The sequence below is a fragment of the Alosa pseudoharengus genome, unplaced genomic scaffold (assembly GCF_046254945.1).
Source record: "Alosa pseudoharengus isolate Yale_2024_CS ecotype anadromous, Long Island Sound unplaced genomic scaffold, YU_APseudo_1.1 YU_APseudo_1.1_scf_2, whole genome shotgun sequence".
Classification (NCBI taxonomy): Eukaryota; Metazoa; Chordata; class Actinopteri; order Clupeiformes; family Clupeidae; genus Alosa; species Alosa pseudoharengus.
In genome coordinates this window covers 16,247,570-16,274,671 of record NW_027468663.1, presented here as the reverse complement: position 1 = coordinate 16,274,671, position 27,102 = coordinate 16,247,570, and the positions used below count along the sequence as shown (strand labels likewise).

The following is a 27,102-nucleotide window of genomic DNA, read 5'->3' as shown; positions in this document are numbered from 1 at the left end:
TTGCCAAAACGAAATAATAAACTCCCCACGATATGACTTTAGCCTACATAGCCTAGCCTATTTGTTACCGTTCATCGTGGCATTTGCTGAGAAACAAATAGTTCGCAACAATACACGCTGAACTTGAATCAAACATTCTTTAGAACACAGCTGATCAACCGTCTGCTTTCACTTTTGAATGAAGTTCCAGTCATTGCGTAGTAATCATAGACTGTAAAAAATAGTAATATGAAAGACCTGAATTAGAAGCACAAACTCCGTTGCCATTGACAGCAGTTCGAGCATGATGATGCAGGAAGGAGAGAACGCAGAACTCTACCCTGCGTTGTACTGAAGTAGCCGATCTTCCTCAAAGAGTGGCACTGACGTTTGAGGCTGAAACAAACTGAAGTGGCCTTGTTAGTGTCCAGATGGAAGTAGTTTCCATGGTGCCTGATGGACTGTTTGTCACTTGTGGGGGGGGGGGGGGGGACCATCTGTAAGACATATCTGTGCATCAAGCAGAAAAGTTACAAAATGGCAACACAAGCTGAAGCCCAGCCGCATGCCACTGCAGCTAATAGCCTCCAGAGTGGCCCGCGGGCAGAGGCACCGAGGAACTATGGAGACACAAACAGAACCAAAACCAAAATATTTTCATCAGAGATTTGCATGGTCTTGCCTTTGCCTTCGAACAGTTCCATAGTCACTTTTTCCAGAATCGCTAAAAAGTTACTTTTTTTAAGCGTCATGGAAATACTTGCAAATAGAATTGCTTGTCGTCGAAATACCTGCAAATAGAAGAATTATGAAAAGCACTTAAGGCAGTTATAGCCTTGTCGTCTGGTACCACAAATGTTACAAAGAAAAAGACTAAATAAAAGATGATGAATGTAAATGGAAAGAAGCCCTGCTTAAGATTTGACTCACAGGCTTCTCTTTAAACAGCTGTTCTAAGACGGAGAGATAGGAACAGAGCTGATACAGGAGCTCTAAACCCCCTTTGTGCTTTTGGAACCTAGAAATCCTTTATAGCCAAGAGTCCGGAGCAGGGCCGTAGTCACCATAGACATTGAGGGGGACGTGTCCCCCCCCAATATTCAAATATGACCAAAATGTCCCCCCCAATATTTGGACATAGAAAAATAAAGAAAGAATAAAGCGCTATACTAGGAAACCAAAACGTATCTGAAATGTAATCGAACGTAAATAACGCACAAATTAGTGACCTATGGTTCCAGAGTAGCCTACACCCCTTACACGTTAGTGGCGTGCGCTATCAAAAGCTTCCATTTACTGCACCCTACTGTGGTGAGGTAGGGCTGTCAACAATATCGCAAAAGCTACCGGTACAATTTTCACAAAACTTATTGGAAAGGTGTAGCACAGGCTAAGGAAATCCCATACATATTTGGACCCGATCAGACCATATTGTAGCCTATTCTCGCAATGATAGCGAAAGTGAAACGTTTTATTTTAAATGATGAATTTGTGCAAGCCTGTGTCATTTCTTTCACGTCTTTCAACATAAATAATGCATTCATATGCTAGTAGTAATGCCAGAAATTACCGTGTATAGGCCTCTTAGAAATGATTGTTGCATCTTGCATATTATTTAGATGTGCACTCAATCGCGCATCCATGCAGGCAAAACGTGATCAAATGTGGCGACGTTTACAATACGTGATAGCCTACAGTTAATGTGAATCGCAGACAATAACCAAAGAAAGGAATTTGCACCTCCATTCACCAATTAAAGGCTGTAGTAGGCCTAGTGTTTCTACATGTTGGCACAAAACGTCATTCTGTCAGAAGCCAGTCTATAATGCATACAGGGGTAACATGAGGTGAGTCAGACAGAAGAGGGGCCTGTCTTATAGTAGCCTATTCCTGAATCCTGTCCCTTTCAAACTACGTTAAAATTGTGTGATTAGCCGCCAGCATAATAAAATTTAAATTAAAAGACAAAATCTTATTAGGCTCCAAACCTATGATTCTAAGCCTTAGTTTAAAAAAATCTTCAGGTGTAAGTAATAAGTTAAAGAACCACATTCTGTGTAATATAGAGGTTATCATAAGATACTTAAGATAAGATAATTTCTTTTAAAGTATACATTTTGAACACAGGTGAACACAGGGATGGACCAGTGAAGTTGCTTCTTCTCCACCCTTCTCTTTTCACAAAACTCACCGGAGGGGGGGGGGCATCTGTGTCCAGGGGTTCATAATCCATGCCATGCCTATGTCCGTCAAAAGTTTGGAATAACCTAATTGACTGACCTAACTAACGACTTGTTTGTGATTTTTAATAATAGTTTTGCATGGTAGGAAATGTATTGAAATTCTGTTTGGGGGTCCCTCAGACCCCACCACAGATTTGGTCCCCCCCAATGTTGACATCATGACTACGGCCTTGGTCCGGAGTAAACCACTTGTAGTACTTTTTCATGAGGTACTATTAGAGAGTGCTTGTCGGTGTAGAACCACCAGCGTCCACCTCCGTCGGCTCGGCTCCACGCACGGCCCAAACCGTCCGTCACCATTAGGCCGAAGATGGAGTGGGCGATAGAAACGCTCAGCGGCTGTGGTTTGTGACAGCCTGCCAAAGTCAATACCAATCCAAGCACTTGTTTTTCCCCACCGATAGTTTTGAAAGACATTAAACATTTTAAACCAAATTATCTTCACTCCCTCGCCTGCCACCAGGAACTGACCTCATTGCAAAATGTGTTTACACTGGCTGAAATGAGCCATTTGCAGTCATTTAGAATTTCACATAGTGCTGTTATTTCTCGGAGCTTGCGGTGCCCTGTGTCAGTTTGAATGTATTAGTGATACATGGGTAATATGCGATCTGTGGTGAGGAGAGAGGGGGCAGGGGTTACTGTGGGGTGGCTATCCATCAGCAGATCAGCGGAAAAATGTCCTCCATTTGGCTGGCTTATTCGCTCTAAAGGGGAATGTTTATGTATATCTGTATGTGTGTGGGTTTGTGTGTGTGTGCGCGCGTGTGTGTGTGTGTACATTTGCTTGTGTGTCAGTCTCTATGGGGATGGAGAGGGGGACATATCTAACATGATTCATCGATGCTGGCTTTGGTCTGCTTTGACAGCCTATCATAAAATGGCCTATTTAGTGTCCTGTCCTAACTGTTATCACTAATGGATATCTCAGGCATGGATATTTCAGCAGACATTTCCTTTCTGATGAAATCCCAAGCATGAGTGTCAGATCAGCTGACATTGTTTTGTTACCGTAAAGCATTATCTGGTATTGTACTAAAAAACAGTAGGCTCTTTTGTGTGCAGATTGGATTGTCTCTGAGGACACCTTTAGTCTTACTTGGCATCTTTATGGGAATCTTGCTGCAGACAGAGGAGCTTAGAGAGCTAGCCCATAGTCACTCAGGGTGGCTGGGTGGGTATTATTCCCAGCAAACCATGACTCAGCACAATTACTGTATGTCAAGTGTGACTCAGTATTTGTTCCAAGAGAGAAATGAACAGCTTCAGTTCACTGTTTACTTATTGAGAAAAGCAATGACTGACCTAAGTGTGCTTCAGTTCTCTATTTATCCGTCTCTCATTTAATTGATATTTAAACTTGATTCTGACAGTCTAAAAAAGTCAGTCACATCACAGATAAACTTTCATGACTTAAGTCCATGAGGAGTGTAACTTTTACAGTTCCCTCCTTTCTCTTAACCTGTCCTGGCACTGGCAGCATCAGCTGTCCTCATTAGAGAGAGTTTTCCTTGAGAAAGAGCCAGATCACTTCAAGTGAGATAGCGTGAAATGGAGGGGTGAAGTGCCAGGGAGAGGGGAGAGAAACAACATCAACAGGAGGAGGATGAGTGCGATGAGACAGTGGGGACTTTGGTGCGCGGCATGAAAGATTCCTCTCATTCCTACCGGCCAGCACTGGTCAGCTGGCACTGATTAATGCGCCCGGAGAGGAGAAGCTGTAAAACTATGAAGAGTGGAACTGTTTCCTGAGTTTGTGCTGACAGCAACATCAGAGGCACCCCCCCCCCAAACCACCCTCTGCCAACACGAGCACCACCATCTCGCTCTCTCTCTCTCACATTCACTCTCTCTCACACAGGAGGGCTTCAGGAATTGCGATCCACACGTTAAAAGAAAATAATCCTCTCTTTTCACCCTTAATGATATGATGCTTTGAAATGAGTTGAGCTTCTAGTTGATTGACTTTTAACTTTTATAGAAATTCATCCACAACGAGTAAATCATATTTCAAATCTCAAGCACAAGCATAGCAATTTTGTGAACTTAGGCAAGGTTTAAGGGCCACAACGTGAATGTTGCTCAAAAGACACTATAAACATCTGTACAATACCTCTCTGCAAAAGGCCAAACTCAACCATCAGATTTACCTCTGGGCCGTTATGAGCCAAAAGGTAAGCAGAGAGTTCACTGAGCCCATAAGCACCACAGACATTTGGACGTGACTTTGCTGCTAGACGGGGGGACTCCTCATTTATATTAGGCCTATTCCTTTATTCCCATGCACACATCTGTTAGCTTCATCAGTTCCTGAAGAAGTGCAATTTATTTCTATTTTATTTTGTTCCGTTTAAGCCCAAGAGTGAAGGCTGTGTTACATTTAAAGTTATATCCCTTTGACATGGGAATTGTCCAGTAAAGCAGCATTTTTGGAAGATAGATTATCTCGACTGCAACATTTTATGGCCGATCTGAATTGAGCAAGAAGCGGGCTTTAGGCCTGGGCGGATTTCAGCGGCTCTGACAGAAGCAGGACTGTTTATGAATCACACCAAACCTCTCGTCCAAGAGGAGCCAGGAGCCAGCGTCCTGCAAAACACAACAGCCAGAGGAGCCGGGCCCGCACGTCATCCACACAAACACTCGGTTCCACATGAAACGCATAACATTGCTGCTTTTGAAGAAGGAAGGCAATTCAAATATGAGAACCACACTCTCGTTTGGTGCTTTGCAGGCTGGCTGTCAGATTTATTTTTAAAAAAAGCATGTTTAAAGGGCCTTGTTAGTGAAACAAGCAAGGTCTGAAAGGGTAAAGTTGGCAGCGGTGAGTTATAGTGACTTGTCACACATTCCTGTCTAATGCCAGAGAACTTTCGGGAATGAGCCCTGTGTAAGGAAGACAGAACGTTCCTGCCGTGTGGTTGTTGTGGCCTGGTCAAAATGAAATAACCAAAGGCTTCACTGCTGTAGATGGTAAAAAAAAAAAAAAAACAAAGCTGGGTGATTGGTCCATAGTGTCTTAAGTAGGTACAGTAGCATTCCATCTGGGAGAGGCTAGAACAGCTGTTAATCCTTAGTTAGATATGAGTTCCCAATAATCCCAGTCATTTTCACAACAGCAGCTCTCAGTTCTTTGTTGCATTGCTCTTGTTTTTATTAGAATAAATGCTTTTCATCTGAATCGTGCCCACATAGTATGGAGTGTAATATGTGACAAAATGTTCAAACAGTACTTTTCAAATCCAAACAAAATCAATTAATCAAAATATCAAATACAAAATGAAAACAAAAAAAATAAAGTCAAAGAAAAAAATAAAAACTCGCAAAGGGTGGGTGGGTTTCTCTGGGGTGCATTCCTATTGGCTGATGCGTTTTGACTGACAGCTGAACTACAACTTGCCTCGGAAGATGACTGCTCTTCTCGTTTTGGCGGTTTTGACGGACGTACAGTGCTGTGGTGGACTCGTGAAGTGAGCGGTAATTTTTTTTGTTTTCATTTTGTATTTGATATTTTGATTAATTGATTTTTGTTTGAATTTGAAAAGTATTGTTTGAACATTTTGTCACATATTACACTCCATAATCTAGCAGGCTGATTCTGGGTCACATAGGTTCTGGCTCCGCATAGACAGTCAAGGGTCCTCACACTGTCCCCTGGGCAGTGTTGGGGAAGTTACTTTTAAAAAGTAGTGTTTGCTTGTTACTCGCAGGGTTGGGTAGTAACGGATTACATGTAATCTGGATTACGTAATCAGATTACAAAAATCAAGTAACTATAATCAGCCCAGATTACAATAAAAAAATTGTGTAATCAGATTACAGTTACATTGTTGGGGATTACCTGATTACATTTTATCATGCAAGCAATGCAACTTTTTAATGATAGCCTAGTTATCTTTTAATTCGACAAGTTTCGGGCTTGCCGGTTCGATCCCCGATCAGTAGAAAAAATGTGGGCGGGGGAAGTGGTTGAGCACTGCTCTCCCATGCCCACATCCACGGCTGAAGTGCCCTTGAGTAAGGCACCTAACCCCTCATTGATCCCCGAGCGCCGTTGTAGCAGACAGCTCACTGCTCCGGGTTGGTGTGTGCTTCACCTCACTGTGTGCTCTTTGTGTGCTTCACCTCACTGTGTGTTCACTGTGCTTTACTAATTCGCGGATTGGGAGACCAAATTTCCCTCACGGGATCAAAAGAGTATCTATACTTACTTACTAACTTATTTACTATTGGGGCAGGTCTCTCGGCACACTGCCTGATCTTTTCCTCCTAATCTTAATGTAGCCTCTTGTTTTAGTGTTACCGTTTACTTTGAGAAAGTCACCAGGTCCCCCTGGTTGAAAAACATCCCAAAGGAATAATTTTCTCACCCCCACAATTGAAATGGACATGGTGTCATTCAATCTCAGGCCATGTCCCTGGGTCAAAAAAATCCAGCGAAAGCTAAATTCATTGTCCAGGTGTGCCCTTATAAAGGTTAAACTGAGTTGTGCATGTTTGGAGAATAGTGATCCATGATCACATCCATGACTAAGTGATCAATTTTGGGATGGGGAAAATTTCAACCACCAAAATACCACCCCCAAAGTGGAGAATAGCTATAGAAATGTATTAGTTTTGGGTGTTTTTCAGACAATGGGACCTGGTGAACTCAAAGTAAATGGTAACACTAAAACAAGGGGCTACATTAAGATTTTTGGAGGAAAAGATCAGTTAATTCACACAGGAATGCTTTACTCAGAGCAAAGAGATTTCTTAGATGTAATGAAATAATAAACAGAAAAATAGAATGAGATTTCTTTCATCAATTCAGTGGTGGTGTCTTTTACTTAAGGGACATATTTATTGAAGTAATCTAAAAGTAATCCTAAAGTAATCAGATTACGTTACATGTTTTTGGTAATCCTGATTACGTTGCTGATTACAAAAATTGCCATGTAATTTGTAGTCAGTAATGGATTACATTTCAAAGTAATCTGACCCAACCCTGGTTACTCGTTACTTCTCAAAAAAGTAACCCGTTACTTTACTTAGTTACCATCTATGGAAAGTAACTTTTAACGTTACTCATTACTATTACGTTACTTTTATGTTGCTCGACTTTGGGCAGAACCCAATATCTGTAGGCCTACGTTGTACTATGGAGGACATAACAGGTATTTCTTTTGTGCTCTTTATTATAAAAAATGCCACAAGCAGAGCACTTGACAAGAAAACATTGGGCTGCTTCAACACCACCACTAAAGCCCTATGAAACAATATCAAATAACATAGCCTCGATACATCTTGGGCAAATAGGTGAACACAAAATATATGAGGGCTTATTTTATAGCCTCTTTCATTAAACAGGCGCTCCTCCGAAATTTGGTGCAAAGCTAGTGCAAATCGTATCAATAGGCTGGCAGTTGAGTTAACGGCAGTGGACAAAATCAGGGCACAGTGTAGGCTACAACTAACACTCACATTCCTCCCCTTAGTTTCAATGAGTTCGAAGTAATGTGAATACCTCCATCTCTCAGAAGTTAGCGTTGGCTGCGTCTCACTTGCTATGATTGCACTTCATTCTACCACCCTTTGTCACGTAGGTTGCTGTGTGGAGCTCGTGCCTATTGCGCAAGCGTGCAGCTGAGAAAGCAGCGTCACTGTCAAATCTGTCCCTGGGAAAAGTAACTTTGAAAAAGGAACTACGTTACGTTACCAAATTTTTTAGTAGTAGCGCGTTACACTACTTTTTACTCAAAAAAGACACAACACTGCCCCTGGGTCAGCTGTTATCCACAGGGTAGTGGGGGAAGTCAAACATATCTAACCCATTAAAAGTGTGTTGTGAGTGCTCAATTACGCCTGTATACGATTCCTCTATGTGGCAGCACACGCAGATGGAATTGCCTCATACATTAACATGACCCTTCGGAGTTCCTCACAGAGGTGTAAATGTCTGGCTTCAGAAAGTAAAAGTCATACCACATATTTGTTCCAACCATTCACTAAACCAACTGAATGCAATTGCCACAACTCCTCAGCCAGGTAGTTCAGCTAATTCACGTAATCACCTGTGTTGAGTGCACATGGTAGAACTCTCTGAAAGCGGACTTTGCATCTCTGATTCCTCATGACCGAAGTTGTGGGCTGTAATTTACGTCAGTGAAATACGGTGAAGTGGACGCAAGTGCCTGCCTGTCTCGCCCATAGATTCCATTCGTCACTGATGTTCTCAGAAGTAAGCCTGCTTAGAGGCCGAGGGGAACCACTGGCCCATCCCGACAGGCTGGGGTTGCTGACGGACCAGTGTGATCCGAAACATGAGGGGCTCTATCCTGACCTAACAGGGGCATATCATGGTAAGAGTCCGTCTGCTGTGTGTGTCCTTATTTAGATTCAGTGCAGAACTGAAAACTTACTGAAACCTACTAAAGTCATTAAGATTTACTGTTTTCTGCAGGAAAAAAACATTGTCATTTGAATACGATGGGAATGTGTGGTGTGCCAGAGTTTTGCCTTTGAGATCAATGCTGTTTAGTAACAATGGTTCATTGAAAAAAAATTTTTTTCAGAAGCACTGACATGTTCTTAATGGTGCTTTGAAAAAAACCAAATGTAATTTGAATACAAAGGGAATTAGTGGTGTGCCAGAGTTTTGCCTTTGAGAACAATGCTATTTAGTAACAATGGTTAATTGAAAAATAAACTTTTTTTTCAGAAGCAGTGGAATGGTCTTGGATGATGATTTGTTGGCAGATGCTTTTTATTTAAACAGCATCTGGAGTTTAATGAAGAGATAATTACCCACTAGAAATGTCAGACCTGAGCTAAATAAAACCACCTATTAATTTGATACAGAGAAGAATGCTTCCTTCGAGGTCCAAAGGGGGTGGCTGTTGAACATTTATTATTGCCTAATGACCAAATTCCATGCTCCTTATGAAGAGACCGTAAAATAAATAAGTGATCTCTGAGAAACGTTTTAGACTGACCTTTTGGATCCACGGCTGGAAATAATGGGGCCATTTCCAGTACACCTTTTTATAAGCTCTGCAAATCCTTGCATGTTTTGGAAAAAGCTCTCAGTAAAATTTACAAGCTTATTTGCTCATTTCCCTTCATTTATGTGGCTGATTTGTCCTAACAAGAGTGAATAATATAAGTCTTAACCAACAGTGGCTATTGTAGCTATGAGAGACTTACTGTGAGAGTTAGGCACTAAAACATCTGGCAATGCTGCAGCCAGTTCTGGGGCACCCTGAAATGAAACAACCAGAGATAGGGCATGTTTTAGACTCCCTGGAAGTGAGGCAATGGGTCACCATGAGTCACCATGATCTTGGAATCAGAGGCTACACCAGGCACATAACTGAAGTGTTCCGTTCGCGTAGCATCTGCTGCAACAGCTTCCACTGTAATCAATGGAACTGCAACAGACATGATAGCTGCGCATATGTTCTAAAAAGTTAGACCAGTCTTCTAAAACTATTGTAACGTGACATGAACTGAGTGCTTCAGTTGTGCACCCGCTGTAGCCTCCCTGGTAGGGTTACACATCAAGCTATTGTTACACACCAAGCAGTTGTTACACATCAAGCATGTTGCCCTCTCAACAAATGGATTGTTTTTATACCTTCAGAACACAAGTACACTTACACATCAACTATACAACTACTTTATCATCTCTCTTGCCTAAAGTGAAATAAAGTACAATCAAATATTTAAAAAAGTCCTTTTTATTTTACTTTTATTCACTTTTGTATGTGTTATACTGTTATATGTCCTTTTATGCTGTGGATGCTGTTTATTGTGAGTGATTGTTAGAGTTTGTAGAGGCAAGACACTAAAGTGTTTTCTTTTCTCTCTTTCTCTCTCTCTCTCACTCACACTCACACACACACACACACACACACACACACACACACACATACATACATCTTAAGACTTCCACTCTGGCAATATCAGTCTTTTAGACCATCTGGCAAGTGAAGCCTCTGGAGGTCTGTTTGAGCCCAGTGGCTACTTGCTCAACCCAAGCTCAACAGCGCCATCTACAGGTGTGTGTTTATTTCCTCTTACCCTTTCGCTCTCTTGCATTGGTCTAATCAAATGGACTTTTCAGCCATGAACAGTATTACTGAACTATAACTGCATCTAACCATGAAAAGGAAGCCTTTGTGAGTATGTTGAAGAGTCAGGGGTTTAACACACATGTGCGCACACACACTTACAAACTGTAAATATGTGCATAAATATATGCATATACATTACCTGTCTCAGTAGGCTTCAGTGGGCAGGAGCACCAAGCCTCAGGCAGCCATGTTTTCCCCCCTCTCCAGAGGAGAGTGACCCCCCAGATGTGCCTGTAAGAGGACTATCCAGCCAGCGGGGAACAGAGAGGACAGACACTCATCGTCCGCCTGTCTGTCTCACAAGTACATTGTTACTTTCTTTTCTCTCTCTCTGTCAGAGCCAATGTTTACATTCTAAGTAGGTATTATACAGTAGGTTCATGCTGTTTTTGCACTGTTATAAGGACACCCATACATGCTCTTTTGAAAAGGCAACATAATTGTAGCATCAACTATTGTCATCATTTTAAATAGAACAATGTGCCTCAATGTAATGGTTTCTCAAAAGAGAATCTGCATTTTTATTCCTGGAAAAAAATGTTTTTAATAAATACTTTATTTACACATACACCAGTTGTTCATTCATTTGTTTCCATATGTTTTTATTGGTTAAACTGTAATGACTACTCCAAGGGTGTGCTAAATTATGAAAACCTACGTAAACCTTTCATTAGCATCAGTTTCTCTGTGAACCAAACAGGGACCAAGTACCCCTGGCTGCAGCATGCAGATCAGGACTGGGCTCAATATGGAGCGGAGCTATCTGGACTATATGCTGACTGGTGCTGAGTAATTTGCCCAGCCTCCTTGTGATCAGAATATTGAGATTCAGGAAGATGATCCAGTGCAAGATGAGTAACATGTAGGTTGCTCACACACACAATACACTCCCTCTCACACCAATTGAGAACTTTAATCATCATCCAGTCTGAACACATGGAGACGGTTATGTGGTTGCCTTGCAATATTGCTCAAAAGGTTGTACCATGTATCACCTAAAGGAATACAATGAAAAATACGGCACCATTTAGAGCTTACACAATACCCAGTTAGTTAAAAAACAACTAAAAGGGTCATGATCCTTCCTCTTCCCCTTGGGGATCAAAAAAATATCTATCTATCTATCTAAACAGCATTACACAGTACAATATCAAGCAATCTGGGCATGTATTGACAATCTCAGGGACTTGTCTCCACTTCACAAGTTCAGGGACTTTGAGTGCATCTCTGATACAGTATTTAGGCTATGAGATGTAACAGGCAGGTCAGTATAGTTGATCTGTCGACTGTAGGTTTATGGCATGTCTCATAGGCAGAGAAAAGCTGTTTCTCTCAAACACTGTACACAGTTTTTCTCAGTCGCTTTGGTGCATTTCTCAGATTAGAATTTAATTTCCTGAAACTGCTTGGTCAAACTCTATCATCTTATCTCTTGTGCACACAATAAAAGCAATTTCTCCCAATCTTGAACAACAGCAAATGCTTTACTACATCCATGCAACTGATTATGTATGAATGTCTGATGTTTTTTACATTTTCAATTGCTACTGTCATGTTGGTCAAAAGGTTCTAGTCTCATGCTGAATAGTCCTACCCTATAAAACAAATTGGCCTTATTTCATCGCTTGAGTCATTACATGCAAAAGTGATGAACTGGTTGTCATAAGGGTTGTTTCCTACTGTATGTTTTTCTGTAAATTTGTTTTTTAACAAACAGTGCGAGAGGTCTACACTGCAGACAGGCCATTTTAGGACCTGGATTCTTCTATGGTAGCCTGACCCCGCCCACCTAGAACTTCTTTCAGGGAGATCTAGTCTGGAACACCATAGTTCATAACCGTTTCCTTCAGACAAGAAAAATGTCAGGCCAATCAGCAACGAGAGGGGAAGACGAAACTGAAACATATTGAGATAAATGGAAGCAGCAACACCTGCAAATGTCAAAAATGCAGTTGGAAAAATGCAGAAATGTATTTACAGCAAAGGTAGACCCACATACTTTTTTTCCTGACGGTTGATGCTGTTTATTGTCAGTTTGTAAAGTTTAGGTGAATTAGGAAGCAACGTGAGGAATCTCTGACCAATGTGATTGGTAGGGCTGATTTCAAAGTTAGTGCACATCACGATGCAAGTGTTGCAAATGTTTCCCAATCGAGAGTGACCAGACTATTCACTTCATGAATGAATGTGGATTTTTCCAGGCCACTTCTATGAGTTGACTGGGATTCAGTTTCAATCTAATGAATTTAGTTTCAGCATATATTATTCAAATTCGGTTTCTCAATACAATGCATATACAACATATTCAAATTCGGTTTGAGGTGACACAAGTTTTACGCTATACAAAGACCACAGCCATCCGATCTTGTTTTTCAACCCTGTCCCTTGTTTTCAAAGATTTCTCTGGATTCTCTGAATATTTTAATGATATTATGAACTGTAGATGATGATGAGGTCCACAAATTCTTCACAATTTCATGTTAAAAAGCATTATTCTTATATTGTTTCATTATTTGTCCACACAGGTTTACGCAGAGTGATGAATACCTCAGCAAATTTATTTCTGAGAGACTCTGCGTCTCTGGGATGCTCTTTTTATTCCCAGTCATGGTGCCAGTAATCTATTAGGTGCCAGTAACCTATTAGTGAAATATTCCTCCTTTTGTGGTCTTTATCATTACACCAAAAAATGAGCTTATTGTGATTTGAGTTATATCTATTTCCTAACCTAAATGTAGGTTTACGATTTGCAGATGATCACATTCGGCTTTTTATTTACATTTTGCTCAGCGTCCCAACTTTTTGGAATTGGGGTTGTACGTAATGTGCATTAGGCTACACAAAAGCTACATAGAAATAACACAACCACCTATTCTGAAAAATTATAATTTATTTTAGATTTAGATAGATTATTCTGACAAGTGATGTTATATGATAGAAATCTCCTGACCTGCAGCCTTTCCTCTTATCAACCAAGAGAGGGCACATTTTTTAGATACGCCCAGTGTAGACTGGGTAAAGTCAACATCAAAATAGCCACAATCTGAATTTATTTTCAGGTTTCAGATGACAGCATGCAAGTTCAGATACAGCAAATAATATGGTGTCAATTGTAACATTATATTACCCTACTGACCAATTAGTACTGTGGTGTTATATTGACTTGTGTTACATAGCTATGGTTGATGTTAAAGGAGACAGTGAAGAGACTCAGACATGTGAAGAAGCACTTACAGATTACAGAATGTTTTCATGTTTTTCTGTCTTTGTACTCAGTGTTCATTGACCCAGGTGGACACTTTTCACTTCTTTTACTTCACCAACAGAGGGTGCAATACATCCATGTTTTGCTAAGCCTTTCATGAACCGTACATGTTCAACATTCACTCTGAGTGCATTTACAGTAAGTACAGAAATATTCCAAGCATTGGGTCTTGTAAACTGCACCTGGGTTTTAACAAACCATTTCAGTGTATCCTGAGTACAGCCATCACACACTTAGAACTGGACAGTGTTGTACCAGGACGTTTAGTGATCTTCATGTAGGAACAGATTTCATCTCTGGTTTCTGAGGGGGGGGGGAAGAGAAACATAGCACATAGTAAATTTCAGATTATGATGTAGTGCCTTAAATGCCTTATCCAGTTACCCTTTTTAAATGTTACCAACTTACCTCGACAAGATGTTGTTAATGACCTTTTTTACCCAGGGAGCACTGGGGTCCAAGCAGATCTCTTTCCCACTATCCTTTAAGGTGGCACTGTCAGAAGAAAGAAAAGAGAAGAGAAAATGTCATCACCTCAAAAGACTTAATTTATGACCAAATTTAACAACAAACTGTGAAAAGACCAGCTAGGGTTGAGAATAGAAAAGCATGACTGACAGACTGACGCTCAGCACTTACATGACTTCAGTGTCTTTGCAATGAGGGCTTGGGGAAAACATCTCCACCCTCGCAATCAGTTTCCCAATGTGCCGGCTCTCTGTGCCGATGCAGCGGCAACGAGGCTCCACTCCTGCCCCTTGCAGGCTCATACCTGATGTAGAGTTTATAAAAGGTGAGTTTAGCATACGCCCTCCTCTAGGAAAATAATACATTCATATTTACAAAACTTGCACAGCTGAACACACAATACACAGTTGAATGGAGATGAATGTCTGTGAGATGCATGCAGATATGCTTGCAGTAGGCTATGGGATGCTGCTGCGGCATAGGGAACTCACCATCTGTGATGACCAAGCAGGCCACAAGCACGGTCAAACAGCCGCTGAGTATTTTACTGCCCATTCTGGTCTTATAGTTAATCTCTAGGTTAGTCACTAGGTCAAGAATCCACAACGTGCTTGCTCAGAATTTCAACAGATTGCTTAATATTTAACTACAGATCCAGGAACTCCTTGCAAGAACGCTTCCCTGTTCCTTGAGCGTGTGAATGTCACGTCGTGGGGAGAAACAATCTCTCTTTTTATACAATGACAGTGGAAGTGAGTCATGAGGTTTCGTAATCTGGGACTCTTACAGTCTGGCCAAACCTCGTTAACAGAAAAATGCTCAAATAGATGACACAAATGCAAAAAGACAGCTGGTAAATAAACTTTGCAACAAGACCATGACCAGAGTTACTTTGCCTCCCATCTGTAGAGCCTGCATTGTGCACAAGCACCTGAATGCACATACTGAATGTGAGGAGATAATGGATTATAATCAAAGGCTTAAGCAGTGAACGGTCTTCTAAACTCCTAAACTAAGAATAGACAATAGTTGCCAAATCCATGTACAGTCAAACAACTGACATTAATAGGTATTGAATATATCCTTGGGAATCAACCAGGTCGTGATACAATACACATTTAGTGAATCTCATCATGCCATCATGAAGACAAGTGTGATGGAGAAGTGAAAATCTGACATTTCCCCATCAGCTGATGTAAGCCACTGCCCTTGTTATTCCCCCTGCACAGAGGGTCAGTAATATTGATGTCATTCTGTATTGGAATATCCACAACTTTGGTTGGAGGTCATGCGTTGAGGATCTGATTAGATCATCGGTCAGTTGATGTATGGCCATACATTATATAGACATAGACACACACATACAATGACTGAGTAGCCCAAAATGCCAAAAGTAAGGCATTGTCATGTTCCTCTAACACATAATAGGAAGAATGGCATCTCGGTCGGTACCACAGCAAGAATCAAACTATAACAGCATTATGTAGGCCTATAACTCAGGTGTAGGCAGGAGAAGTGGCCCTTTTGGCCACTTTTTGATGACCTGGGTATCCCTCCATGCAGAGTTCCATTAGAATCCATAGAATTTGGAAAAATTAAGTGATGATAAGGGGTACATACAGTACCCTCCAGAATTATTGGCACCTCTGCTAAAGTTGACTAAAAGCCAACCTTGAAGGGAACCAAATTTATTATGACAAAAAGAAAAATGTCATAAAGAAATAAATATTTTTAACAAAACGTATTGCCACTCCTGCTTGTAATACCTTCTTAAGCCACCCTTTGTCAAAAAACAGCTCGTAATATTCTCATACACTCCATAAAGTTAGAGAAGCAAGGATTTAGCAAGGATTTAGAAGCATTCATTTTGAGAGTAATAGTTGCATGTCAAATCAGTTTACAAAATCTCCACGTTTAATTTTCCATTAGTCTTATTACACTTTCTAACTTGAGAAGAGACAAGTTTTAAATGTGAAAATTACCGGAATTCTTAGTCACTTGATGCTAGCAGGCGAGATGGTCTAATCCGACTCAATGATCTATGCAAGGCTGGAGCTAAAAGTGGTATCGCCAGACTCAGAGAACGGCTGGGTGAACTGGAGAAAGGTAAAAATCAATTGTTTAACTTGAGGGGAGGTGGAAAATGAGTGTAATTCCCCAAATGGTGGAATGTCCACCGGCACTGGGTGTCATCGGCATTATGAAAATGAAATTGTTTTTGATGGTTTGTCCAAGTGGGAGTATATAGAGGTTGAATAGTGACCCCAAGATCGACCCCTGGGGAACACCACAGGTCAAGGACATTGGCGTTGAGGTACAGTTGCTACGGATCCCGGGAGAGGTCACTTTAAGTGATATTTTTTCTGGTCGTGATAATTTGTGAGCACGTTTTCCTTTAATTGAGCCTTCGAATTAATAAACGTGAGCACGTTTTCCTTTAATTGAGCCCTCGAATTAATAAAACGTGACCCCGTTTTAGGCTTAAATTGAGCTCTCGAAATATGTATGCATGCAGTTAATTAAAGCCTTTTTAGTTTTCACCATTAGGTGGTCAGGATGGTCAGCGGACTTCTACTCTTTATAGCAGGGTCACCTGCGGTGTCAACCGCCAGCTATGGAGACCCATAATGGGGAAATGTAACTAGGCCTACTAGGCTACATACTACTCGGGCTCTGTTGTAATGACCGGTTTCCACTACCTCCTGGATTGTTGACTAAAACCTACGTTTTTGTGCACACAATTTAATTTCTTAAAATCTTGAATGTACTATAACGTGCTCATGTTTACACATGTCAAGAAGACAATATTGAGTGCACGTTTTACAAATTGTGGCCACGTTTAAGTAGATCGTGCACACAATGTTCTATAACCATGTTCACTAAATTGTGCTCTCATTTTAATAAATTGTGCCCTCGTTTTAGTAAATTGTGCGCTCGTTTTAGTAAATAGTGCACTCGTTTTAATAAATTGTGCCCTCGTTTTACTATGCTTAAAATGAGAGCTCAAATTAGTAAAATGAGCGCACACAATTTTTTTTTTTTTTGGGGGGGGGGGGGCTTTTTATGCCTTTAATGCGACAGAATAGTGGAGAGTGACAGGAAGTGGGTGGGAAAGAGAGTCGGCGTGGGATCCGGAAAGGACCACGGGGCGGGAATCGAACCCGGGTCGCCAGCGTACGGTGCAGGTGCTCCAGCCAGTTGCGCCATGGCTGGGGCCATGAGCGCACACTATAGTAAAACGAGAGCACAATATACTAAATTGTGCACACAATTTAGTAAACCAAGCACACAATTTAGTAAAACGAGCGTACGTTTTAGTAAAACGAGTGCACAATATAGTAAATTGTGCGCACAATAGAGTAAAACGAGTGCACAATGTAGTAAAACGAGCGCACATTCTCTCAATATGCAAAACATTTTGCGATGACACCTCTAGGGCTCCGTAAGTTGCTGATGGCAACAAATACACTCCTTTCTTGTCGATATGATTTGACCCAATTGGTGACTATACCCAGAGGTGTAGTGGTAAGAGCAAGAGGTGGGTAAACTATGAATTCTGTGAATACAGTAAGGTGGACTGTGCCATGCTGTATCAGATCTTTAAAAAGGCATTCAGAACATGTTTGATGATGGTGGAGGTTAGTGTCCAGTGTTTATAACAATACCAATTGTAGCCTATTAAGAATTCCTAGAGTGTTAATGAGTGTACATATTTTGACTGTAGATAATACAGTGTGATTTTTTTAATGGTAAAAGTTGCAATTGGTGAATAAACTCTTTTGAGAGGTGGATAAACTCTAATAAGAGGTATACACTCTATTTCTGAAATTTCAGAGGTTGATAAACTGTGTTTACTTGCGTTTAGCCTCCACTACATCCCTGACTATACCTGAAAGTCTAGTGCTCTAATCTGTGTAATAATATGTTGTGATCAACCATGTCGAAGGCTGCTCTAGGTCCAATAGATAGATAGATAGATACTTTATTGATCCCCAGGGGAAATTCAAGGTCTCAGTAGCATACAGACAACACACACACATTCACTAACAGCAGAACAAGTAATTAAAAGTATATAATATAAAAACACAACTAAGCAATAAGGACAGTAGAAGATAAAGAATATACTAAATATACTAAAATACAAATTATACTAACACTTAATCTAAATCAATTCTAAAAACAGTATCCACATAGTGGTGATTAATCAATCAAGAGGCGCTTGCAATGACTGAGGCAGGGACTGAGTCTGTGATTCTCTGTGCATAGTAAGGTAAGGTAAGGTGCTCTGTGTGAGTGAGTATCATGGTGATAGTGCAATGGTGATAGTGGTCATGGTGATAGTGCAAATGAGTAAGTCCAACAGTGCAACAGTGCAAGAATAAAGTCTATATATAACTATTTTAAGAAAAGGTATAAGTGTGGCCACAGTTCGGCTGTGGCATGGAGGGAGGGGTTATGCATATGTGCTAATGTGCTAATATAGCATGCAAACAGTGAGGCAAAAAGACAGTGGTAAAAAGTGGCTAGTGGACTATATCTCTCTATCTCTCCTCTTCCTTAAGTGAAGCATTGAACAGTTCAATGGCCCTGGGGACAAATTACTTCCTCAGTCTGTCTGTTGTGCAAGGCAGTGAGCGAAGTCTCCAGCTGATCAGGCTCTTCTGCTTAACAATAGTGCTTAACAATAGTGCTTAAACATAGTGCAATAACACTATGTTTTGCCTACTGTTTTGTATGTCATTTAAAACCTTAAGAGCTGTTTCAGTGCTGTGATCTGTGCTGCAATGACAAAACAGTTATACACAGTTAGTTACTTTCGCTATTGACTGACAATGGGTTACCATTGAAAACATAGGCTGGAAAAAGCAACACTTACCCTAATAATGTTCGAATAAAACAACGTATATAAACAACTCACCATGGACTTCTGACCAGGTTTCTCTTGGTCAGTGGCGCAATGCGTTTTAAGTTGTGTACGATAGCAATTTTTAGACAATGCGCCAGACCACTCCCTAGGTTGTTTATTGCCACAACCCTGGGCGCATTGTTTAAAAACAAGACGTGCAAATTATATAAGAATAAACTTCGCTGGGAAAATAACGAGTTTTCCGCCATGCACTAGGTGGAAAATAGTGTCCCTAAAGTGTTTCTTGCCAAAGAGCACACTTTTCATGTCATCTGACAATAGACCACTTCCAGACAAAGTCACATAGCCTACCACTCAGTAATTCCTGCGGTTTACAATTTACATTTGTAATTCAATTACTGGGCAGGCTTTTACCTGGCATACCTCTAAATAATCTATTAGCAGTGAGGTCACTTTTGATGATTTTTTGGGGGACTTGGTGACCCAAAGATAATACCTTTTTCTATAACTCTCCAATAGTGGTTCTTTTTTTGCCTCTCTTACCATCCTCCATACTATGGGGGCAAGATAATCATGGGTCTTTGTCCAAGCATGTTTGTCATATTTCCAGTAGATTAGAACCTTTTAATTATTGTTTAACTGTATGTGCATTTTCAACCAAGTAGGCTACCTAGTTTTTATAGCCATTCCCTGACTTACAAATGTACACACACTTTCTTTTTATTTAAATGTATTTAGTGTATAAGTATAAGTATATAAGCAGGGTGCGATTTGTAGAGGGGATGGTTAGGATTTCCCCCCCCTCTGTTTTTTTTTCTATCCCTACCTCTGCTAAATTATTTTTATCGTCGGGGGGGACAACATTTATCCCCCTCTGCCCCTCATATTGATTAATGCTACTTCATATAAGTAAAGTGCTGCAACGTGAGAACAGTCTAGTAGGCTAGCCTACATAATAATCTGACATCAGAAACGCACCGTCACCGTCAGCACTGATGCCGCTGACACAGTGCCTGCGTGATAACTTAATTTGGCCTTGATCGTGCAGGACATTTCAGAATGTCGAGTGTGTAATCCATCATAAATGGCTAGGTTCAATGGAAAAGTTAGCTGGACAAATGAAAGAAAACGAGAAGGATTCAGTGAAGCATAATAATGTTTTAGAACCTTCAAAATTAGAAAACTGATGCAACTGAGATGGAGGACAACTGCACGTAGATGTAGAACGTAGGCCTATTGTCCGAAGGAACTTACATTAAATGAGGAGATATTTGCTCCTCGAGATATTTGTTACAGAAATTGCTTGGCATCGCTTATTCAATGGCTCTCTACCGAAACACCTGTAGTTTGCGGAGGACGAACGAGAAAGCACTCGTTTGATAAATCAGCCAGTAGTAGACAAATAACTTTTAGAAATAATCTGTACTGCAAAAACGAATGTTGGTGGGTATTTAAACTATCTAGCGGGTGTTTTAACAGCTGCAAGAAATAGAAGCTTCATGGTCTTTATGTTCTGGTTCGTAAATTATTTTCATAAAACTTCCAAGTGGCCCTATAACTTTACTCTCCAAACTCTTCACTGCACTGTAGGCAATTAACTGATAGTATGATAGGCTATTTATTTTCTGTAGGCTACAATAAACACATTTATTTTTTCAACTTTTGCAATATTACGCACTTGGCTACTGAACGCAAATCAGCAGGAGAGAGAATGGACGTAGCCTACGCAGCGTGTAGCGCAATGTGTAGGCTATTTGGTTACCAACTAACACTGTTAGCCAATTCACTAAGACTTCAGTGCCATCATATACAACGTTTTTTTACACAACAAATACAGAAAGGATGGAGGCAGCAAAAGTAGAGAAGTCATTTCAGATGGGGCAAGAACAAGGTGAATTTGTATGCTTGTCAAAACGTAGTCCTACCCTGCATTAGAGGAGCTGATCATCATACCAAGCACACTCGCTGTTTAAAGTCATACACCACGCTAAACTAAAACTAAAATGTTACAAAGGTGGCAAAAACAATATAGGGTATTATTAGCCATGACATTACTAGGCTATGAATCGTTCGTTCATTTTTTTTTTTGGGGGGGTGGGGGGGGTTTACAAACTTATTCAAAATCATCCCCCCCTCTGGTTTTCACACAAATCGCACCCTGTATATAAATATATATACCCTTTTGATCCTGTGAGGGAAATTTGGTCTCTGCATTTATTCCAATCCGTGAATTAGTGAAACACACTCAGCACACAGTGAACACACAGTGAGGTAAAGCACACACTAATCCTGGCGCAGTGAGCTGCCTGCTACAACAGTGGCGCTCGGGGAGCCTTGCTCAAAGGCACTTCAGCCGTTCCTACTGGTCGGGGTTCGAACCGGCAACCCTTATCTTATCTTGTATTCCCTTATCTTTCCCATGCTGAAAATTGACTAGGGTGCTAAGCCTCATGTGTCACTTTATTTTCATACCTTAGTGAAAAAGAAAGTCATGAACTACTTCTGAAAGTTCACAAACACTCTACTTAAAGAAGTTGAATATAAAAATATTCCAAAATACCATTACAATGATAATTGTGATGATAATGGTACAGTTTTTATGACTTTAGCCAAAAAAGATCTAAGACGGACACAGATACTATAATGACAGCGGCATATAGAATAATATCGTGGATCACTTTCAAAACGGTGTAGTGAACAATAGAAACCCTTACGGCCAACAAGAATTCCTTGAACGTACAAGGTATAAGTTCATCATTTTAGAAAAGCAATACGTCCCAAGACGCCATAGGTTCCGATGAACACTAAAAGGGGTTATCAGGCATGATGTGAAATGCAGTGTCTAAAACGTGAGTTGAGTTGCTTCCTCAGCAAATACTGTTGCTGTTGGTACTTTTATTAATTACAGACATTTTGGTGATTTCTGATAGAATGTGCGCATGACGATATGGTCCATCAACCACAGAGTCATGTCAGCCTGATGTGTTTTTTGGCCCTCACCATCGACTTTAAGGCAGAGCTGCCTGGAAGGCGCTAGGGTTAGGCAAGGGTTAGGAAAGTTAGGGTAAGGTAAGGCAGCGCTACCTTGAAGTTGACAGTGGGGGCAAAGAAAACCATCAAGCAGGCATAACTGGCTCTATAGTCGCCTAGAATCTAAGAATCTAAGACCATTGCCTGGTATTAATAGACTGGACATAAACACACATAACTCACACACACACACACACACACACACACACACACACACACACACACACACACTCCCTGAAGATGACATCTTGCAAAACATTTAAACACATAAATGTACATACTGCATAGTTGATCCTCTGTATAGAGCAATGAAATGCTGTTTTGACAATCCAAATCTTAATGTTGTCACTGAACATTCTGATGGTGTAAATTGTCACTGTCACGTGCACGTGCAAAACACATGAGCAACTATGTGTAATGTGATGTGTCATGTAGCATAACATAACATAATAATGTTTCCTCATGGTTGCAGACAATTTTGACATGTAGCATCACTGTAAAATTCCATGTTCTTTGGAAACATGCTATAGCTTTCTGTGCATGTCCAGGCTGATTACTACAGGTAAATGTGCAATATACATATTCTAAATGATTGGCGTTTCCATCTAACCACTACATTTCCATCTAACCACTCCAGATGGAACCTCCATCTTACTGGTAATATTGCATCTTTATCGAGGGTAATTAATAAGCTAAAAGCAATGAACTTTAAACCTGAAACTGACATTCATATGAAACTTCTCAGGTCAATCCTGCATCCATGAAAATGTTTCAAAACCAGATCTGTTTAAAAACATACATTCACACACACACACACACACACACACACACACACATTCAAGGAAGTATGCTCAACTGCCTGAACTCCTAGCCTAGAAAGACATACCAGACATGTCACTACAGAAGCTACAGACTGTTTCACCATGCAACACCTCCTATTGTCCACGCATCGTGGGAATTTAAATGTCCCGGCAACTGAGATGAGATGAACAAGATAGCAGGCCTGAGTCAACAAGTGCATGCAGATTTCACCTGTGCTTAGTGTGGGGGTGGGAATGACAATAATCATATAACCACCCTTTTCTTTGCTTCTACCACAGACAGGGAAAGCCCCTGTCTACCGTTTTAAATTGTCCTAAAATTGTTGAGAGAATTGCTTTAAAACTTAACTGTTACCATGTTGTTAGTCGCTTTGGTTAAAAATGCGTCAGCCAAATGTAATGTAATGTAATGTAGATAGATAGATAGACAGACAGATGAACTTTATTCGATACTTTGCAATACAACAAACAGAGATCTGCTTCTCATGCACATTCTTACAAAGATATCAAGGATAACACAGTAAAACTAAAAAGCTTATTTCCATTGTGGTCCTCAATGGGTTGGATTGAAGGGGGAGGGGATCGAGCAGCTCACTGTCTCCATTTGAAAGTGTTCATTAAATAAACAGGATATTGGATGGACCTTCACCTTTACTTGTGAATAATGGCATGCAGAAGGGTGTGTATTTCCTGGTGGCTCTTCCCATGCTATGGAGGTGTTTTACAAGAAATGTAAAATGCTTCCTTTAGAGGAGTTAGAAGAAAACTTTTGTGGAGATGGAAGACACACAGAGATGCACCCATTACTCTCCCTCTTTCACATCATAGTTAATTGAAAGCATTTCAGTCATTCAAAAGTGAAATGGCATTTAGCCATTATGCTGCCCACCACTGGAAACTCCTCTCCATGGAGATAGATCTGCTCAGCTGTTTTAAAAAGAGACTTAAAACTGCACTATTTTATACTGCCTTTGATTAATCAGCTGATTTTTTATTAGGCCATGTGGATTGTTGTATAGTCATATGTTTATTTATTCATTTTAATTCATTTTTTTCTTCTTTTATATTCTTTTATTTTACTTGGAAATGGCCATTTTATTTGTTTTTTCATGCTGAATATCTAGTATGAAAAAATACATTCTATTTGAATACTTGTCTGATTGTGATAATTTATTAAAATATGGTCGTGTAGCCTGTACTTGAAAGTAGCCATGATAAATTAGGTTTCCCTGTTTTGTTTTTGTTTGTGAAGTTGGAGAGGAATGGTGGCAGTTTCAGATAAGCTTCTGGAAGTTCCACCGAAGAGATTATATACCTATAAGCCTTCTTAAGACTAAGTATGGGATGTCATCCTGTTGGTATGTACTTTCCCATGTTTAGAGCTTAGTTGACATCAGCAAGGTACCAGCTATCATTTTAAAGGGCATTAAGGCATGGAAAAGGTATCGGTCTGAGAAGGAAAAGAAGGCAGGGAAATCCTTATCCGTGTGTGTGTGTGTGTGTGTGTGTGTGTGTGTATGTATGTGTGTGTGTGTCTGTCTGTCTGTCTGTCTGTCTGTCTGTCTGTCTGTCTGTCTGTCTGTCAGTCAGAGATACACCTTGGTCTCCATGCCAGTAAAATGAGCATGGCGTAATCATTATAACTCTGCAGATAATGCATCCACAGAAAGTCCTATTAAAATGGTGAAAGCGGAGGGTTTTCAGATGTATCACGCCAATGTGCTATACTTTATGACAAAACATAAGATCACTGGTATTCTGAAGCTTGTGCTGTTGAAATCTGTGTAAGTGCTGAGCAATTACACACAAACAAATGAGTTGTCTGTCAGAGCAGATGGGGAATGTAAATTCAAGTGGAGGGAAAGGAAGTGACAGGTTCGGACTTGTACATGTTTCACAGTCAATCCATGGCTCACTGAAGAATATCTGGCATGAAATACATCCTGTATCATAATCCTTGATCTTAAGCGCCTCTGACGACAATGCTTGTGTCTGTAATACCAAACCATAGCTATGTAGCTGATGACACAAAGATTTAGCCTCCGGCTCTTTGCTCTATAATGCCTTGATTTAATCTTGTTATTGCTATAATACATTTGAATTTGAACTTTGCTTGAATTAAAACAACTTATGTGGAATATGTGCAAATGTTACTCAAAGAAATTTAGTGTTTACATCTCTCTACCAAATGTTTAACTGATAAATGAAAGGAATAAAAAATACATGAATTATATAAGATGAGAACAAAACAAATATAGCCTACATCATGAAAAAGTTCCACACAAATGATAACAAATGATAATATTGCTAATATTTTGACTAATGGACAGCTAAGGCTGAATAGAATAATTCTCTGCTGACTTGAAGGTGACGTCAGTCCAGACTTTCCCAGATTTCATTATTGCGAAATCCCGACTTGACTCACTTCCAAGGCTCAGCCTTAAAAGGAGCCTGCTATCTGCTCAGCGCCACATTCAAACCTCAAGGCCATAGACGAAGAGGGAGAAGACATACTCCGCTACCAGCTCTACCAGCACAAAAGATTACAACTGCAACAACTGCCACTGCAACCTGTCAGTGTTATTTTAGCCTTGGAAAGAGTCTCCTAAAAGCCTTTGGAAAAATGAGTCGAATCTTCATTGTGATTTTTGCCACCTTCCTTGCCATCACCACCATGTCAGAGGGTGAGTTTACAACTACCTTGGATGACAAACTTTACGGTGTTTATCCCACCTGCTAGCTGCTGTCTGCATTACGTTGTTGTAATGTAGTGTATAACTAATGTTGAGGTACTCATCTCCTGACTGCAGGCATGAGTTTGAGAGGCCTTGGCGTGGAGCCTCGATGCCGTTGCATCGAGACGGAGAGCCGACGAATTGGAAAATTGATCGAGAGCGTGGAGCTCTTTCCTCCCACCCCCCACTGTGAGGACACAGAAATTATGTGAGTTCTGCCTCTTTTGAATCCAGGACCTTTGCCAGCATTGACTCTTTTGAGTGTTCATGCAAATAGGTCAGAGCAGTTTGAAGGGCAACAGAACCAGAGTAATGGAGACGTACGCCTGTCCTGTAGAAAAAAACAATAGTTTCTCTGTCTCTGATTGGTTGGCATCATCTCTAACTGTCTCGCATGTCTTCTACCACCTGCAGTGCAACACTAAAAGGCACTGCTCAGGAGATCTGCTTGGACACCATGGCTCCTTGGGTTAAGAAAGTCATTGAAAAGATCCTTTCCAAGTAAGTAAAATGTTGAATGTTGGACCTTTTGATTAGATTGAGGCTAATTTTGTATTTACTATTATTGCATTGAATAGTTTGCATGAATTTTGTATCAATCTAATCAATATATTAATCTTTACAGCAGAAAACCATGAAACAAGGACCAGCGTTTTGACAATGACAACCTTTTCCAGCCAAGGCTGCTGAATCATGTCCATAGCACCACTTCAGTACCTCATATGGAGCCAGCTTTCAGCAACTGAAATTTTTGCATGCACACCAGAAAAAACATACCATATTGTCACATTTTAATGTGTCAAAGTATTTGTGATGGTTTATCTATTTATATTATTTATTTATTAACTTATACTGCTTTTATTTATTGTTTAAGATAAAAAAACAATCCTGTGTTTTAGCAGGCTTTGGATCACACTTTTGTTATTTTATAGCAAATTAGCCCACATTTAATAAGAATTTTTGGTCATATATGAAATATTTATTTATCACTGTTCAGTGGTCTTCCTCTAATACATTTCACAATAATTCTATAATACAGTATCGTTTTTTAATAAAAAATGTAAATAATGAAACTGGTAATAGCCTATGGAACCACTCTAAAGTTTCAGGTCGTGAGTCATAGAACATGCCCGGTTGAAAAAAAAAGTAACTAGCTCAGGAGCTTAAATGGTCAGGTGGATTTCCTTGCTTGGAAGCCTGGTAGGAAGAGACTCCAGTCACATGTCCATATTATTTATTTATTTATAGATAGATAGATAGGACTTTATTACTTTGGAAGACAACATATAGATCTGCTTTTCATGCACATTCTTACAAAGATATCAAGGATAACACAGTAAAACTAAAAAGCGTATTTCCATTGTGGTCCTCAATGGGTGGGGTTGAAGGGGGAGGGGATCGAGCAGCTCACTGTCTCCATTTGAAAGTGTTCAGTAAATAAACAGGATATTGGATGGACCTTCACCTTTACTTGTGGATAATGGCATGCAGAAGGGTGTGTATTTCCTGGTGGCTGTTCCCATAATTGGTGTTTTACAAGAAATATAAAATACTAAGAAGAAAACTTTTGTGGAGATGGA

General features: G+C 40.3%; 2 protein-coding genes and 1 long non-coding RNA gene across 4 annotated transcripts; 2 read left to right on the top strand and 1 right to left on the bottom strand.

Moving 5' to 3' along the window:
- The first annotated feature begins 8,418 nt into the window (after positions 1-8,418).
- Positions 8,419-10,884, top strand: LOC143133964 (uncharacterized). Of its 2 annotated transcripts, none has more exons than XR_012988574.1 (3): positions 8,419-8,563; positions 10,148-10,261; positions 10,488-10,884. It is a non-coding gene; the product is annotated as an uncharacterized LOC143133964 (long non-coding RNA). The 2 variants fall into 2 exon arrangements; XR_012988573.1 differs by having other exon boundaries at positions 10,485-10,884.
- A 2,485-nt stretch (positions 10,885-13,369) lies between these two features.
- LOC143133962 (alveolar macrophage chemotactic factor-like) lies at positions 13,370-14,805 on the bottom strand. The gene is made up of 4 exons (XM_076293965.1): positions 14,561-14,805; positions 14,241-14,373; positions 14,010-14,096; positions 13,370-13,904 (listed from the first exon to the last, which is right to left on the bottom strand). The coding sequence occupies exons 1-4, from the start codon at positions 14,622-14,624 to the stop codon at positions 13,892-13,894; spliced, it is 297 nt and encodes a 98-aa protein (XP_076150080.1). The 5' UTR covers positions 14,625-14,805; the 3' UTR covers positions 13,370-13,891.
- A 10,447-nt stretch (positions 14,806-25,252) lies between these two features.
- Positions 25,253-26,435, top strand: cxcl8a (chemokine (C-X-C motif) ligand 8a). Its single transcript, XM_076293963.1, has 4 exons — positions 25,253-25,471; positions 25,598-25,730; positions 25,937-26,023; positions 26,148-26,435. The coding sequence occupies exons 1-4, from the start codon at positions 25,411-25,413 to the stop codon at positions 26,158-26,160; spliced, it is 294 nt and encodes a 97-aa protein (XP_076150078.1). The 5' UTR covers positions 25,253-25,410; the 3' UTR covers positions 26,161-26,435.
- The last annotated feature ends 667 nt before the right edge of the window (positions 26,436-27,102 follow it).

Bases quoted from the DNA above. Each gene is read 5' to 3' on its own strand.
- cxcl8a (XM_076293963.1), top strand. From the start codon at position 25,411: ATGAGTCGAATCTTCATTGTGATTTTTGCCACCTTCCTTGCCATCACC. The intron at 25,472-25,597 runs GTGAGTTTACAA...TCCTGACTGCAG, and splicing joins CATCACCACCATGTCAGAGG to GCATGAGTTTGAGAGGCCTT. The intron at 25,731-25,936 runs GTGAGTTCTGCC...TACCACCTGCAG, and splicing joins TGTGAGGACACAGAAATTAT to TGCAACACTAAAAGGCACTG.
- LOC143133962 (XM_076293965.1), bottom strand. From the start codon at position 14,624: ATGGGCAGTAAAATACTCAGCGGCTGTTTGACCGTGCTTGTGGCCTGC. The intron at 14,374-14,560 runs GTGAGTTCCCTA...ACTCTACATCAG, and splicing joins CTGCTTGGTCATCACAGATG to GTATGAGCCTGCAAGGGGCA. The intron at 14,097-14,240 runs GTAAGTGCTGAG...TTCTTCTGACAG, and splicing joins TGCAAAGACACTGAAGTCAT to TGCCACCTTAAAGGATAGTG.